The sequence below is a fragment of the Crinia signifera genome, chromosome 1 (genome assembly GCF_055691185.1).
Source record: "Crinia signifera chromosome 1, ASM5569118v1, whole genome shotgun sequence".
In the NCBI taxonomy this organism is placed as follows: Eukaryota; Metazoa; Chordata; class Amphibia; order Anura; family Myobatrachidae; genus Crinia; species Crinia signifera.
The window spans coordinates 159,476,131-159,489,682 of NC_139217.1; the positions used below are offsets into that span (position 1 = coordinate 159,476,131).

General features: G+C 42.3%; 1 protein-coding gene across 3 annotated transcripts in view; it reads left to right on the forward strand.

The window, feature by feature from the left end:
• Positions 1-13,552, forward strand: part of SH2D4A (SH2 domain containing 4A) — an 82,607-nt gene that overhangs the window by 15,974 nt on the left and 53,081 nt on the right. For all 3 annotated transcript variants that reach the window (XM_083175320.1, XM_083175338.1, XM_083175329.1), the window contains exon 2: positions 6,230-6,580. In XM_083175320.1, coding sequence (XP_083031446.1) covers positions 6,400-6,580 — 181 coding nt within the window. In that variant the 5' untranslated portion in view covers positions 6,230-6,399. The remainder of the gene's footprint in view (positions 1-6,229; positions 6,581-13,552) is intronic.

The window sequence follows — 13,552 nt, forward strand, 5'->3', positions numbered from 1 at the left end:
TTCCTGAATGTCCATGCAGGGGAAATAACACTACCAACCATTCCTAATCTTTCATATACAAACTGTAACATGGCAGGTAGGAGCTGATTTTGCTGGTACTTAACCTCTACCTACTTTATCACTCTCCAAGGCTTAGTACATTACCAACTATTGAATTTCCAAGATAAAAAATACTTTCACCAGCCACTCTGATATCACATCACAAAGCAACACTTACTAAGACTTGGCATGGGTGATAGGCTGATTACAGACATTAGCCCTTAAAGTGCATCACAAGACTTCCATGGCTGCTCAATAAAACAGGTAATTACATTCACAATCTGTACTCCATACTTCCTGCAATTAGACATTTGTAATCATCATAAAGTAGGCAAGTACATTCCAACAACAACAACAACAACAACATGGGACAAGATCAAAAACTAGGAGATCTGACCTAAACCACACAGGGGGTTTAACATCTGCTCAGTTGATAAAAGGCAGCAGTTTTCATAGTGTTTTACTGTATTTCAAGATACAGTCCTGAACATTGTCAACACTCCTTGTGGTTTTGCTATCTAAATGCCAACTGGTAAACCGATAAAGAAATTCCGTTGCTTCTGAGAATAAGAGACACATGCTGCTGAATGTATTGAGTAACAGGTCAACCTAATGCATGTGACACCAATTAGTACAGGTTGAGTATCCGTTATCCGAATTATTCCAAAAACCATACATTTTGATTTATTTATTTTTTGCTAAAAACTTACTGGCGACAGCACTACTGAGGACGACTACTACTACTACTATATACACTGGCTACACTGTGACTGGCAGTGACTTCCTATTGGAAGTCTGACCTGCCAGTCACTCAAGGCAGTCCCATTGGGAAGTGTTCCCTCCCTCCGGGATGCCTCTCTATGCGCAGCTGTGGGACCCTAAAAATGGGTCATGCGCAGTACTGGGGATGATAATACGCAATACTTTTCTATGGGTCTTCTCCCGAAGCAGCTTCATAGAGGCTGGGGCGGCTCCCCCCCCCCCCCCCCTTTAACCGGCGATATCGTTTAATCATTGAGTGGGCTTGGAATGATTTTAGTCACGTGAAACTGGGCCGTTTGGTTCCAGATAAATCTGACCAGAACATGAACAGCCATGGCATTACATTTCAGAAATTAAAAAATCAGTTTGCCCGCAATATCTCTGGAACCAATTGACACAGCCGTCATAATCGGGTGGGGTCCCATGTTCTCATATGGGGAAAATGTTCCAGCTTTGTCCAGCGGTATCTCCGGTTCCCGGGGGGCTGGCGATGTGGGGCTGGGCTCGTTGGAAAGCCTCAGTATTCGGCTACAAAATGAGCTATGTCAGAAATGACAAAGGGGGCACGTGCCCTGTTCTCTCCCCCCCCCCCCCCCCCTCCCTGAATCTGTCACTGGATGTACCTGCAATGTTTTACAGTAATTATCTGGTGCATGCTAAGTGAGAGCAGATCCAACCTGGCTGGGCCAATAAAATGCAGCAAATAAGAATGTTAACGGTTTGTCAGGATTTTTGCACAATATTTGTCTAAAGATGGGTAAGTCTTTACTGGGCTTTGATATTACACCTCTAGTGGAGTGGATAATATCTGCATTGGATATACCACCATGCATCATACCATTAAACATGGGGTCAGGGATTTGCCAAAATGACATGATTTTGTAACTCCTGTCCCAACCTCCGATGCTTTGCCAACAGTGGTTGTGTCCAGTTTTGAGAGCTTACAGGTCTCCATGTACTGTTGGATACTAGAAAGGTGGGAGGGTATAGAGCGAGACTCAGCTAATGTTGTATTGTTATAAGAAAATGTAGAAGGGTTTATTGATAACACTGAGATCATAACTAAGGCAACTCTGTGGGACCCTGTAAGATATTGGTGATCATCTTTTCATGAACGTACAGTACTGTAACATTTGTGCAACCCTTTTTAAATAATAATATCGTACAAGAACATAATGTTTGTCATGCAGTTGTATTTCTATTGGGTCACTGGTGTTCCATGTGAAGGTTGGGCTGCATTCTGGAAGGCCACTAACCAAAAACACATTTGTGCTGGAATCTCAGGAATTTGGATAAGGGTGATTATCTTACTCAGTGGGAAGTCGGAGCTTCTTTGTTTTTTTTCTGAAATCTTTGCATAGCGTAGGAAATATGAGCTAATTCTCTAGTCTAAACAACTGTATCAGTGGGTATGAGTCCTAGGGTCGACAAGAGGAAGGTTGACGTGCATCAAGGTTGACACCTCAGAAGATCGACATGGGGATAGATCAGAGGTGGGCAACAGGCGGCACAGACCTTTATTACTATGACAAGTGGCCCGACTAGCATTAGGCCGCTTGTCATAGTAATCAGCAGAGGTGGCCATGACTGCGGGAGCCAGTACCCATATAGGCAGACTTTACTTGCAGGGCTAAATTAATGTGCTTATCCGGCGCCGTGAACGTCCGACTGCGGTCATTAGGTAGACATGGGCAAGATCGAAAATCAGGTTGACATGGGGTTTCAATATGGGGAAGTATGAGATAAGATAAATAATATTGCTTTTTACAAGGAGACTTTGTCTGTGCTCCCCCCAAAAAATACCCCTGTTAATCAGCCATTGCTGGGCCCTGAACCCTGGCCATGTGCGGCGTGACATTACATGGTCATGCCGCACAGAGCTGGGGGGAGCAGGCAGGAGGGAGCACAGGCAGTGGCACTCCCGAGAATTTTACTGGTTTGCAAGTCTGCGTACTGGAGCATAACCCAGAAAATTCTTGGGAGTGCCACTGAAGGGTTTAATAGCCTGGCGATGTGTGGGGTAGTGCATTGCTATTGCCCCTACACATGTAGCGATCTAGTGAGATTGCTTAAAAAATGCCCCTACTTGACAATTTTTCTTAATACCTTGTGTACTGTACTTACAGAATGCTTTTTATGTAGTTTTTCTTTTCTCTTCGGGCCAGATTCTGTAAGCTTCAAAAGTGATAAAATGAAGAGTGATAAACAGCCAACCAATCAGCACCTGCCTGACATGTTTCAAACACAGTCTGTGACATGGCAGGTAGGAGCTGATTGGCTGGCTGTTTATCACTCTTCATTTTATCACTTTTGAAGCTTACAGAATCTGGCCCATAATCTAGAATTAGTTTCTCATATCCTGTAGTTCACAGGTTCTCAAAGTCAGTCCTGTCCTCACAGGTGAAATAATTAGCTCCACCTTTTTAAAATGTGTCTAGTCAGTAATGATTGCACTTGTTGGGTGACCTGGAAAACGTGAACTGTGTGTGGTCCTGAGGACTGAGTTTGAGAATCCATGCTATAGTTTAATTGTACAGTTGTTCACATGCTTGTATCTTTATAATGCCAAACATACACAGGTGCTTTAGGAGAGGTGGGGGTCCGTATGCAAGCTCCAATTGGACCCCTCCCTCTCTGGCGGTGCAGAAGACGCATTGTGCCAGAGACTACTGCACTTGCACAAGTCCCTGGGAACATGGCGAGTTGCTAATAGTAAGTAGAAGCCACTTCAGATGGCTGTCTACCTTCTATGTAAATGTTCTCTACTTCAGATCTATATATTGATCTACCTTATTCATCTATCTACTACCTACGTCATCTTTAACAGCAGACTAGATGGGTCAAGTGGTTACCGGCAAACAATTTCTATGTGTAAATAAATCACAGAAAGGTCACAGAGGATGATGTCATTATTGGAGAACAAGCTGCTTTTGTTCACTTGGAAATCACTCCAGTCTCTTAACCTTTCCAATTGTTTGTAGTTTGTTTTGGATGTCCAAATATATTCAACCACGTTCTGCATCTTAACAAAGAGGTAGATGAACAGTCTTTCCATACACCTCACAGTAATGCATATGTCATTTTACAGAATTATAAGCACTTAAAGGCAAGGGAAGACATGAATTTGGATAATAAAGATACTTTTAGATAAATGCATCATCTACAAATTAACTATATCTAGAAGAAATTAGAAAACCAGTTCAAGTATTTTTTTTAAATTCTTTTTACCAAAATGATTGTGCCCTTACTGGCAGTAGAATGCATTTATTTTGGGATAAGCTAGAAGGTCTCTTTCTAGACATGATATTTTTATACATAATGACCAGCAATTGTAGCTGGGTAACCCATAATCCAGGATGAAAGTATAAAGTATATTGAAATAGTTGGTATAAGGATTACATGCTTGTCTTTTTCCAATGTCTGTTGTATTCTGTCTAGTAGAAAATGCTGCCATTTAAAGTTAGACCGCTGCAAAAAGCCGTGCTTTTCCCTTGTGGACCCGGGTCAGCGGTGGTGTAAAAGGGGTTAAGCCGTGTCCCTTTACACAAGACTTCTACCCATGTCCTGACCTGGGTAGAACACAGACAGGACCTGGGTAGTGGGCAGTGTAAACAGGTACGCCAAGTCATCCGACTCTGCTCCCCTTTACATCAATGGGGGAAGCCCAGCCTCCGAACCGCAGCGTCCTGCGGTCAGTATGGAGGTCAGGTGGGGGGCACGCACAACCTCCCCTGCTGTACTGTGCAGACAGCAGCGGAGGCAGGGAGGAGGTGAATGGTTGCCTGTGTGCTGCACCCATTCACCTCACGGGCTGGGGGGGGGGGGGGGTGCACGGGGCTGGCGGTAGTCCAGCAGCTTACCTTTGTGCTGGGCTTGCCCCCAGCACGACGATTGGTGGTCCCGGCGGGGTGATTAGTGGTCCTGGTGCTTGAAAGTGTCATCTCCAAGCCTGCCTTCGTTTACACTGCGAGTAGGCACCGCAGTATAAATGGTGCAAATGCCGGGTCGGATCCGGGATTTGGGTATAACTCATCTTACAGTAGTGGGGCAGATGTATTAAGCCTGGAGAAGAGATAAAGTAAAAGGAGATATAGCACCAGCCAATGAACTGTGTTTGAAAATGACAGTTGGGAGTTGATTGGCTGGAGCTTTATATCATTTTACTTTATTCCCAATTTATCTCTTCTCCAGGCTTAATACATCTGCCCCACTGTTGGGGAATGCTGGGCATGGTGATGTATCACAGTGGTAGGGCTTTGCAGCATGCCCCATCTCTCTGTATATCAGACAAATAAACAGAGCAACAAGAGATGGAGATTCTCAACCAGCTCCTTAGTCTGTGCCAGGCAGCAAAGCCGAGCACTGGGAGGCTGTGCTGCTTGGCCAGCCTCAATCTCCCTGTGTGGCCAGAACAGCCCATCAGCCCATTGGACTTTACTCTCTGTGTGGCCAGAACAGCCCACCAGCAAATTGGACTTTTAGCTGTGTGTTTGGGGGGGGGGGGGTAATGCTTGGACTTCACACCCTATATTATACATATAATAATAATACTGAAACTAAAGTAACGTTGGGGTGGTTAACCTGTTTGCTCTATTTGGTGGATTGACACTTAAACATCAGATATCAGCCACAATCAAATCCTCATTCTTTCATCTGAGGAACATAGCCAGAATCAAACACTTAATCCCATCTGAAGATCTGCCAAAAGTCATACATGCATTTGTATCATCTCGTTTGGATTACTGCAATGCCCTTTACCTTGGTCTACCAGCAAAAGAACTGCACCGATTACAGCTGGTACAAAACACAGCTGCCAGGCTGTTAACTAACCAGCCCCGTTCTGGCCACATAACTCCCATTCTCTACTCCCTTCACTGGCTGCCAATAAAATGGCGAATAATTTTCAAGATCAATCTACTGAGTTTCAAAGCCCTGCATGACCAAGGCCCAAGGTACCTGAAGCAACTTCTGATTCCATACTGTCCCACCCGATTACTGCGGTCTGTAGATGAAGGACTTTTAGCAGTACCTAGGATCTCCCGTAATTCATCTGGGGGTCGAGCTTTTAGCCATTCAGCTCCGACTTTATGGAACTCACTTCCCCGCACAGTCCGAGAGACCCCAACTCTAGAATGCTTTAAAAACAGACTCAAGACTTTCCTATTTACTCAAGCGTTTCCTTCAGTCCCTTAAGTATTATTTATGAAAAGCTTTTCTGTACTTTATTGTTCCTGTACTGTATTACATTCATTCTTATTGTTCCTGTACTGTATTACATTCATTCTATCTGTTAAGCGCCTTGAGTCCTATTGGAGAAAGAGCGCTATATAAATAAAATTATTATTATTATTATTATTATTATTTTATTTTTTCTTCTGGCATCTTTTGAGTTAAACTAAATTATAGCTTTGTTTGTTTTATTTTTCAGGAATGTTCATTATTACAAGATTAATACATTCATATGGATCCAGTATAGAATGCTCACGTTGTGAAACTTTGACACTCAGGAAATAACTTTATTTATTCTGAAATCTACTTGAAGTCAGCGTCATATCCCAAGATTTTATTTTTTAAGTCTATATAACTACAGCAGCAGCCATGCTTAAACAGATATTGGCTGATATGTACATTGACCCTGAGCTGCTGGCAGAACTTAGTGAAGAACAGAAACAGATCCTGTTCTTTAAAATGCGGGAAGAACAAGTCCGGAGATGGAAAGCAAAGGAGGCAAAATATGAACAGAATGAAGAAATTCAGAAGAGCCACAAACCAAAGAAAGGTAATTGTATGTTTTTATGTAAAATCTTCCTCACTTGTACAGTGATGCATCACGTGTCTGTGAAATTCTAGTCTCTTTATTTGGCTGAGATTGGCCTTCTAATTAACCCTAAAAATGCAAACCATTGTTTTTAATAATCCCAAAAAATATAAGAAGTGTGATTAGTAGGTAAGAATTTGTGGTTTGACTTTTTACTTTTGCTTACTACAGATTTGTCCTTTTATAAACTGTTGTGGCAAGTAATTCCTGTAGGTATGCCAGGTTCCAGAACTGAGACAGAAAAGGCAAATACTGTAAGTGTAGACTACATTGCCAGATTACATGGATCAATTTTAATTTGCAACATTTGTACATCTCTGTGTGACTAAACCTGTGCAAAAAGTGCTCTGATGTAGCGGCTGCAGTTTTTTTTTTCTAACCCCAAGCTCCATATTGCTTCATCTGCAACTTTGTATATGCTAATATATGTTTTTCTCTGTGTCTGTCACACTGGGCAGCCCGCTACCCGGCTCCTGCAGAGGCAGCCCACTACCCGGCTCCTGCAGATCACCGCTTATCGCTGCCCCGTACACACTGGGCGGCTTTCAAGCTGAAAGCAGCTCCAACGACAAAACTGAGCTACTTTGTCGCTGAGTGCGTATTGGCCTTTAGTCCTGTAACTGGTTAATCAAGAATGATTGGCAAAACTTTCATTTGCTGGAAGGAAGTATGAAAGTTATTTAGGAGAGTAACTGGTTGTACTAGAAATATATCAAAATAAAGAGTAGAAATGCTGGCTGACTAATGATGTTGGCAGAGATGATACAATTGTGGAGCTGGTAAAGGTTAGAAAGTAAATTGATAAACTTCACTACTGGATTTACAGACTACAGGGCAGATTTACTAAAAGCTTCTAAATAATGGTTTCTGTTTATTAATATCTAGGTTGCTGTGGGCAACAGCACCGTGTATTATTATTATTATTATTTTTTTTTTTCATTTTTAGAAGCTTTAGTAAATAAAATCTACCACCTACATAGCTGGACACCAAATGGGCATTCACAGGTTAACAGAATATAAACTGTTGTTTAATTGGCCGTTAAATAAAGGATATAGAAACTAAATGGTACATGTGTGCAGATAGTGGAAGAAGCTGTAGTAGCATGGTAATGTGAAATATACAGGATACAGCATATCCTTTTTTTTTTTTTTAAACATTGTTTATTATGACATTTACAGTTTCCTTCCTACGATACAATACATCTTCTAAACTGGGATCTCTTAAATGTTGGCAGTGGCATTTGTACATGCTGTAAAGGATTGAGCAAAGTTTAGATTTATTGGGGTCCTGTTGATCAGCAGACACAACCTTGGTAGGGAATCAGGATGGAGGTCCATAAGAGCCTGATTCAGAGATGGACATAGGAGATGGGACACTTGCAGATTCCTGATTATCAGGAATCTGCAGCTGCCTCTGCTTGCTGAGCTGACCTACGGAAGGGGCCATAAAGTCTGTGTGGTAACTCCCCTCCCAGAAAACCGCGATGATACCCTGTATCCGGGTTTGGAATCCTTCCCTCTCAATGACTGCCTGTCAGTCAGACAGGCCCACTCTACGCATGCAATCTGCGAGTGGCCCCTCTCTTGATACTCTTGGGAGATAGTGGGTGCATTTAGAGATCAGCACATTTTCACTGGAAATTACCCAATTTTTATGTTTTAATTGAATCTCAAGATAAGTCCGGTTGAAAACCAAGTCACCATAAAGAATATGCCTCCCAGAAACCCTTCCCATGGCAGGACACCTAGATGGCATTTGCTGTCACGATTGGTTATGTCTCCTCTTCTCACTGCCAGAGGCCCATTTGCTGCTACACCACTAGATGACTAGGCAAGGCGGTAGCTCTTCTTGTATCTGTCAGAAGTCTCATTGCTTATAGTACTTTTGCACATTCTGTATTAGGGAATTCCAGTGCAAGGTTAGTAGGTCTGGAAAAGATCTCCACCTATGTACAGCATGCAGAACAGGTTCAGGGAAGTCTGCCAGTAGTGCTTCCCAGGTAAATGACTCCCTTGTCTAGTAAACCTGCAAGTAAGCACACACCCCCCCCCCCACCCCCCACCCCCCCCAATCAAATCTCCAAGTTTGTTTAAGAATGATCCTGAAATAGGTACCGTGGTGCTTGGCTAATGCAAAAAGCTGCTTAATACTGTAGGACTATTTACTCAGTTCTCAATCTGGCAGCTGGAAGGATTGGGTGATTACAGTCAAATGCAGCTCATTGCAGAGCTGTAGAAATATGCATATACACCTGCAGGAGGGGTATGTTTTCCACCTTCTAGAGGACAGGTACAAACACACACTGATGATGAGTATGAATTTGACTAAATCAAGCAAAGCTTAGGACTGCACTGATTATGCCATCTGTAGGTGGCATTAGCAGTATGTACCTATTGCCAACATAACCAGCCAGGACTGGAAGCACAAATTCTGTACAGCTATTTCTTTCTTCCTTTTTTTTTTCTTTTTTTTTTGTGTGGGCCCCAACCCTTAAGTTCCTACAGCATTCCTTCAGCCAGTCCCCACAATGTCTGACAGCAGGCTTCTTTCAAGCTAGCCCCAGTGTCCCTCCAGCCATACTCTCCACAGTGAAAGACCCAGTCTCCACAGCATAACTCCAGCCCCAACATTTACCCCCTTCTATGTTATCTGTTGCGTGCCCTGGCTCCGGTGTGGTCCACACCTTGCTGCAATAAACAAAACAAACTTTATTGCACTGGCAATGACCAGTGGCAATAATGCTACAGCTTCTTTAGGATGTACCCTGACATACCTGCCTGATCTCTGCTGAACATACAGCAGTGCAGGCAGTAGTGAGAAAGACCTTTGATTATCTGTAATCCCTGCCAGGGCCCCCTGAAACAACAGGGCCGGGCCTATTACAGCTGTTCCCTTGTTTGGGCACATCCTGGGAAGTCATCTGGCAAGTGGGGTGGCCTTTTTTATGTGCTGGGTGCCCCCCTACCAACAGCCTACCACTATCAGTTGCAGTTTTGCAAAACTGCAACTGACTTTTAATCAGGTCCAGGATTTGCTGTGTGTGCCTATGCAGAACCTAAAATATGTTCTTCTGTTCCGGCCTATATCTGTAACTGGCCTTGTACAAAGCATAAATATTTCATGACGGTGTGAAAGCTTTTTTGTTATAAAGTGGTTATTAGTTCAGTAAGACACATCATTTATCTGGATGTTCTAAAGTCCACGTTGTGGAATTCTAACTCGTATACTGCATCATTTTCTTGAATTACTGCCATTTTTACTGTTTATGAAGACCATTTTAAAGCCTAGTATTCTGCATGTGGCAAAGGGATGTAAGACATCTGCATATAGTTGTGGGACCGTTTACATGCCTGTGAAATGTATACAAAGTATTTCAAAACCTTTTTTATGCTGTGTTTGATACAAAATCCTGTGCTTGTCATTGAGGTTGTGCTCTACTAAGTCACTGAAGAGCATTACAGAATCATAATTACTGTACTTAGTATGGCTACCACCATTAATGGCATATCTTGGTTATTAAAAATGTTAGGGAACTTTTTATCAAAGGTGATTTTTTTTTTTTCCAGCTGATCAGTATTTGTTGACTACTTTTGCATGGAAAAATACTAACTTCATTTGCATGTAAACAATAAATGCATGTACACCCCTTGCAATGCAATATGGTTGGTTCCAGGATCAAATTGCTCCTTGTCTGTTGGATTTTATCCTAACTCAGTTGGCCTGATTCATATGTGGAAGCAGCAGCATCTATTGGACCATAAAGGTGTTGTACATTAGTATGACAAGTTGTTGCCAAAGCAGCTAATATTCCTGGGGGGATGTGATCAATATGCTGGCGGTCAAAATACAGACGCCGGAATCCTGACCGCCACAATGTCCACGACACCCATAGAGGGAGAATAAAATAGTGTGGCGAGCGATCCACGCCCTCCCCCCCCTCCCTTGTCGGCATTGCGGCAGTTGGGAGTCCGGCGTCAGTATTTAGACCGCCGGCATATCATACCGGACCCTTCCTGGAAGTAACTATGTAAAACACTAGAAATACAACAAAAACAAATGTTTAGAAATGACACAATGAAAGAACATACTCCCCCTTTTTTTTTTTTTTTTTTTTAAGTTTTCACAAAAGTCTGACTGTATGTCATTTTGAAGGTGGTAATTCTCCTATAGTGTTATTAAAAATAAATGTATCAGATAACTATCTGGTAGGGGACTCCTTAAAGTGCCCTGCCATAGAGATCTTAAGAAATAAAAATAAAAAAAACATAGTTTTTATTTGTATAAATAGTTTAGAAAAGGATTATACAATAAATGGAGCATACAAAGTACCTTATGAAAAAGTAAACCCAGAAACTAAAAATACATGGTACAGACCGCACAGTCCATAAAAACAAATATGCATGTATAATCAAAGACTCAGCCGAACATCCCATGATAACCCAAGCAGCTAAAGTCCAAGGAGAGGGGAAGATTGAAAGAGGTACTTATTATTATTTTTTTCTTTTACGTCCCCTTCATGAACACTCTGCGAGGAGCAGGGCATTATTATTTATTAAGTACACTATACTAAAGCCCACTGGCCAGGGCTAGGAGCCCATCAATTATTTTTTTTCCTGCTGAGGTGCTGTTGCCTGCATCCTAGGGCTGCACAGTAGTAATGCATACCTCCCAACTATCTCAATGAGAGAATAGGGACACTCACACACACGTATGCAAATGAGGGCACGGCTTATGCAAATTAAGGTCATGGGTTAATTCATCCCTGGAAGGGAGTAATGCAGAGACCTCTTATCAGCATTACAGGGGTATCTGGACTGATCATAGACTGACTCATGATAGACAGTCGTATGGTCGACAGGCAATAGGTCGACATGAAAAAAGTTTGACTAAATTTACAAATTTTTTAGCCGACAGGTGGTATTTCATGCCCTACCATCCACTAGGGCTTGGAGGGAGCCCTAAGCATGGTGAGCAGACGTGGTACAGTTAGACAGTGTCCATGTTGACAATGACACCCTAAAAACATGTCGACCTTTGGACCTTGTCAACCTTTTTAATGTCAACCTTTTGACCTTGTGACTGTCGACCATATGATTGTAGACCTAGACACTGTAAATGTTTTATACCATAACCCAATATAGGCCCTTAGGCAAAACAGTGCCCCAACATTTAGTGCGACCACTGGAGGAGGAGGAGGGATGACGGCCAGCGCTGGTCAGCGCGAACGGAATTGCTGTAAGCAACTTTTTGTCTTTGGCTGCTATGGGGCCCCACACAGTAGCCCAGTCGAAAAGATGGCCCTGGAGTAATGTGCAATTTTTTTTGTTCTCACATAGCATACTCTGCAAAATACTGCTCACTCTCTGCTGAGACCCTTAACAGGAATTGATTTTAAACACCTAAAAAGTCTCAAACAAAGCACAATGGAATTTGGTGTGTGTGTGGATGAGCAGCGACTGCTCCCATCACAGCCTGTTTTACATACTGTAGATTCCGAGTCCAATCTTTGTACAAATGCCACATACCCCAGGGGTCAGTGTACTGTATGCTAACAATGCAGTTTGGTCGCTCACACTTTATTTATGCAAATATGATGGATATTTTAAGCATAAACGGTGGACATGACCTGGCTCGATGAGGGGGCTATTTGTCTTTAAACTGAAGTCACATTAAAAAATCACATTAAAAAATATCATGTATCAAAACATACAATTTTTGTATGTGTTAAAATAAGATGGAGCTGTCCTCGTGACTACAAGTAAACACAGAAGTTAATTGTTAGCCATAAGTCAGTGCGTAATGCTTTGTGACTAATTGTTTGAGAAACCTGATTCCTGTTATGCTTCATTCTTCCCCTGTGGAATGTGGGCCTAGTTAACTCCTTTAGCAGATGATTACAGAAGTAGTCCAGTAGTGGCCTTTTTAACAAAATTCAATGCAGGGTTTTTTATTTCAATCAACAAATCAACTCCAGCTTGTACACTGACTTTATTCTTGCTGTGCTATACTGTAAATAGGCTATATGCAGGGCATTCGTTAGAGGGGCTTCTTCTATAGCGAAGAATAGTAATTAGCAAAGGCATTTACAATGTTGGATGGGTCAGTCACTTTCGTGCCTTTCATGTTTACAACTCCTTTTTACTTTTTCATGCACTGTATTGCCCCTAAGTTTCCTTGTCAGAAATCTACTAGCCTTCTTTCCCTGGACCTAGAATTTCTGTTTTAGTTTGAAGAGGTTTTTAAGGACTTCTTGAAGGGTTAATATATTCCATTCTTCCCTAGTTTTAAGGAAGTCCTTATTCACTGTCTTGTCTGAGGGGGAGTGTTTAAATCTGTATTCTAGATTAGATAGGCGGGTTTATATGTCTTTCAGTCATTTATTGTGTTTGGCTGGGGCCTGGCTGCTGCTTGGAAAGGAGCCTCTAAGCACTGCCTTCAGGGTGCACCAGTAGTTAAAGATATTTGTGTCAGCTGTGGTATTGTATCTAAAAAGGACAGTAGGTCTTGCTGAATAGATTCCTTAACACTGGGATTGTCCAATAGATAATCGCCTAGGCACCATGGTCTCAAGGATGGATGGAAATAATTCAAAATCCACCTAAAGCTGCCCATACACAGTACAATTATTGTATACAATTTGTAATAGATTGCATCGCATACGTTTTGCAATGCAATGCAATCTAGTACAAAAACCATGTGGAACTGTGCGATGGGATGTGTGCGGGAGCGTGCATCTCATCGCACTCGGCAATTGTACCGTGTATGGGCACCTTAAGAGTTAGAGCAGAGTGGTCAGACCAGGGAGTATAAGAGATCTCTGGATCTGCTGAAGGGTCCATTTGTCTAAAATGGCTAGGTCAATTTGGGAATAGGAAGCATAAACTGTGGAGTAGAAGGTATAGTCTTTACATGAAGGGTTTTTCGCCCTGCAC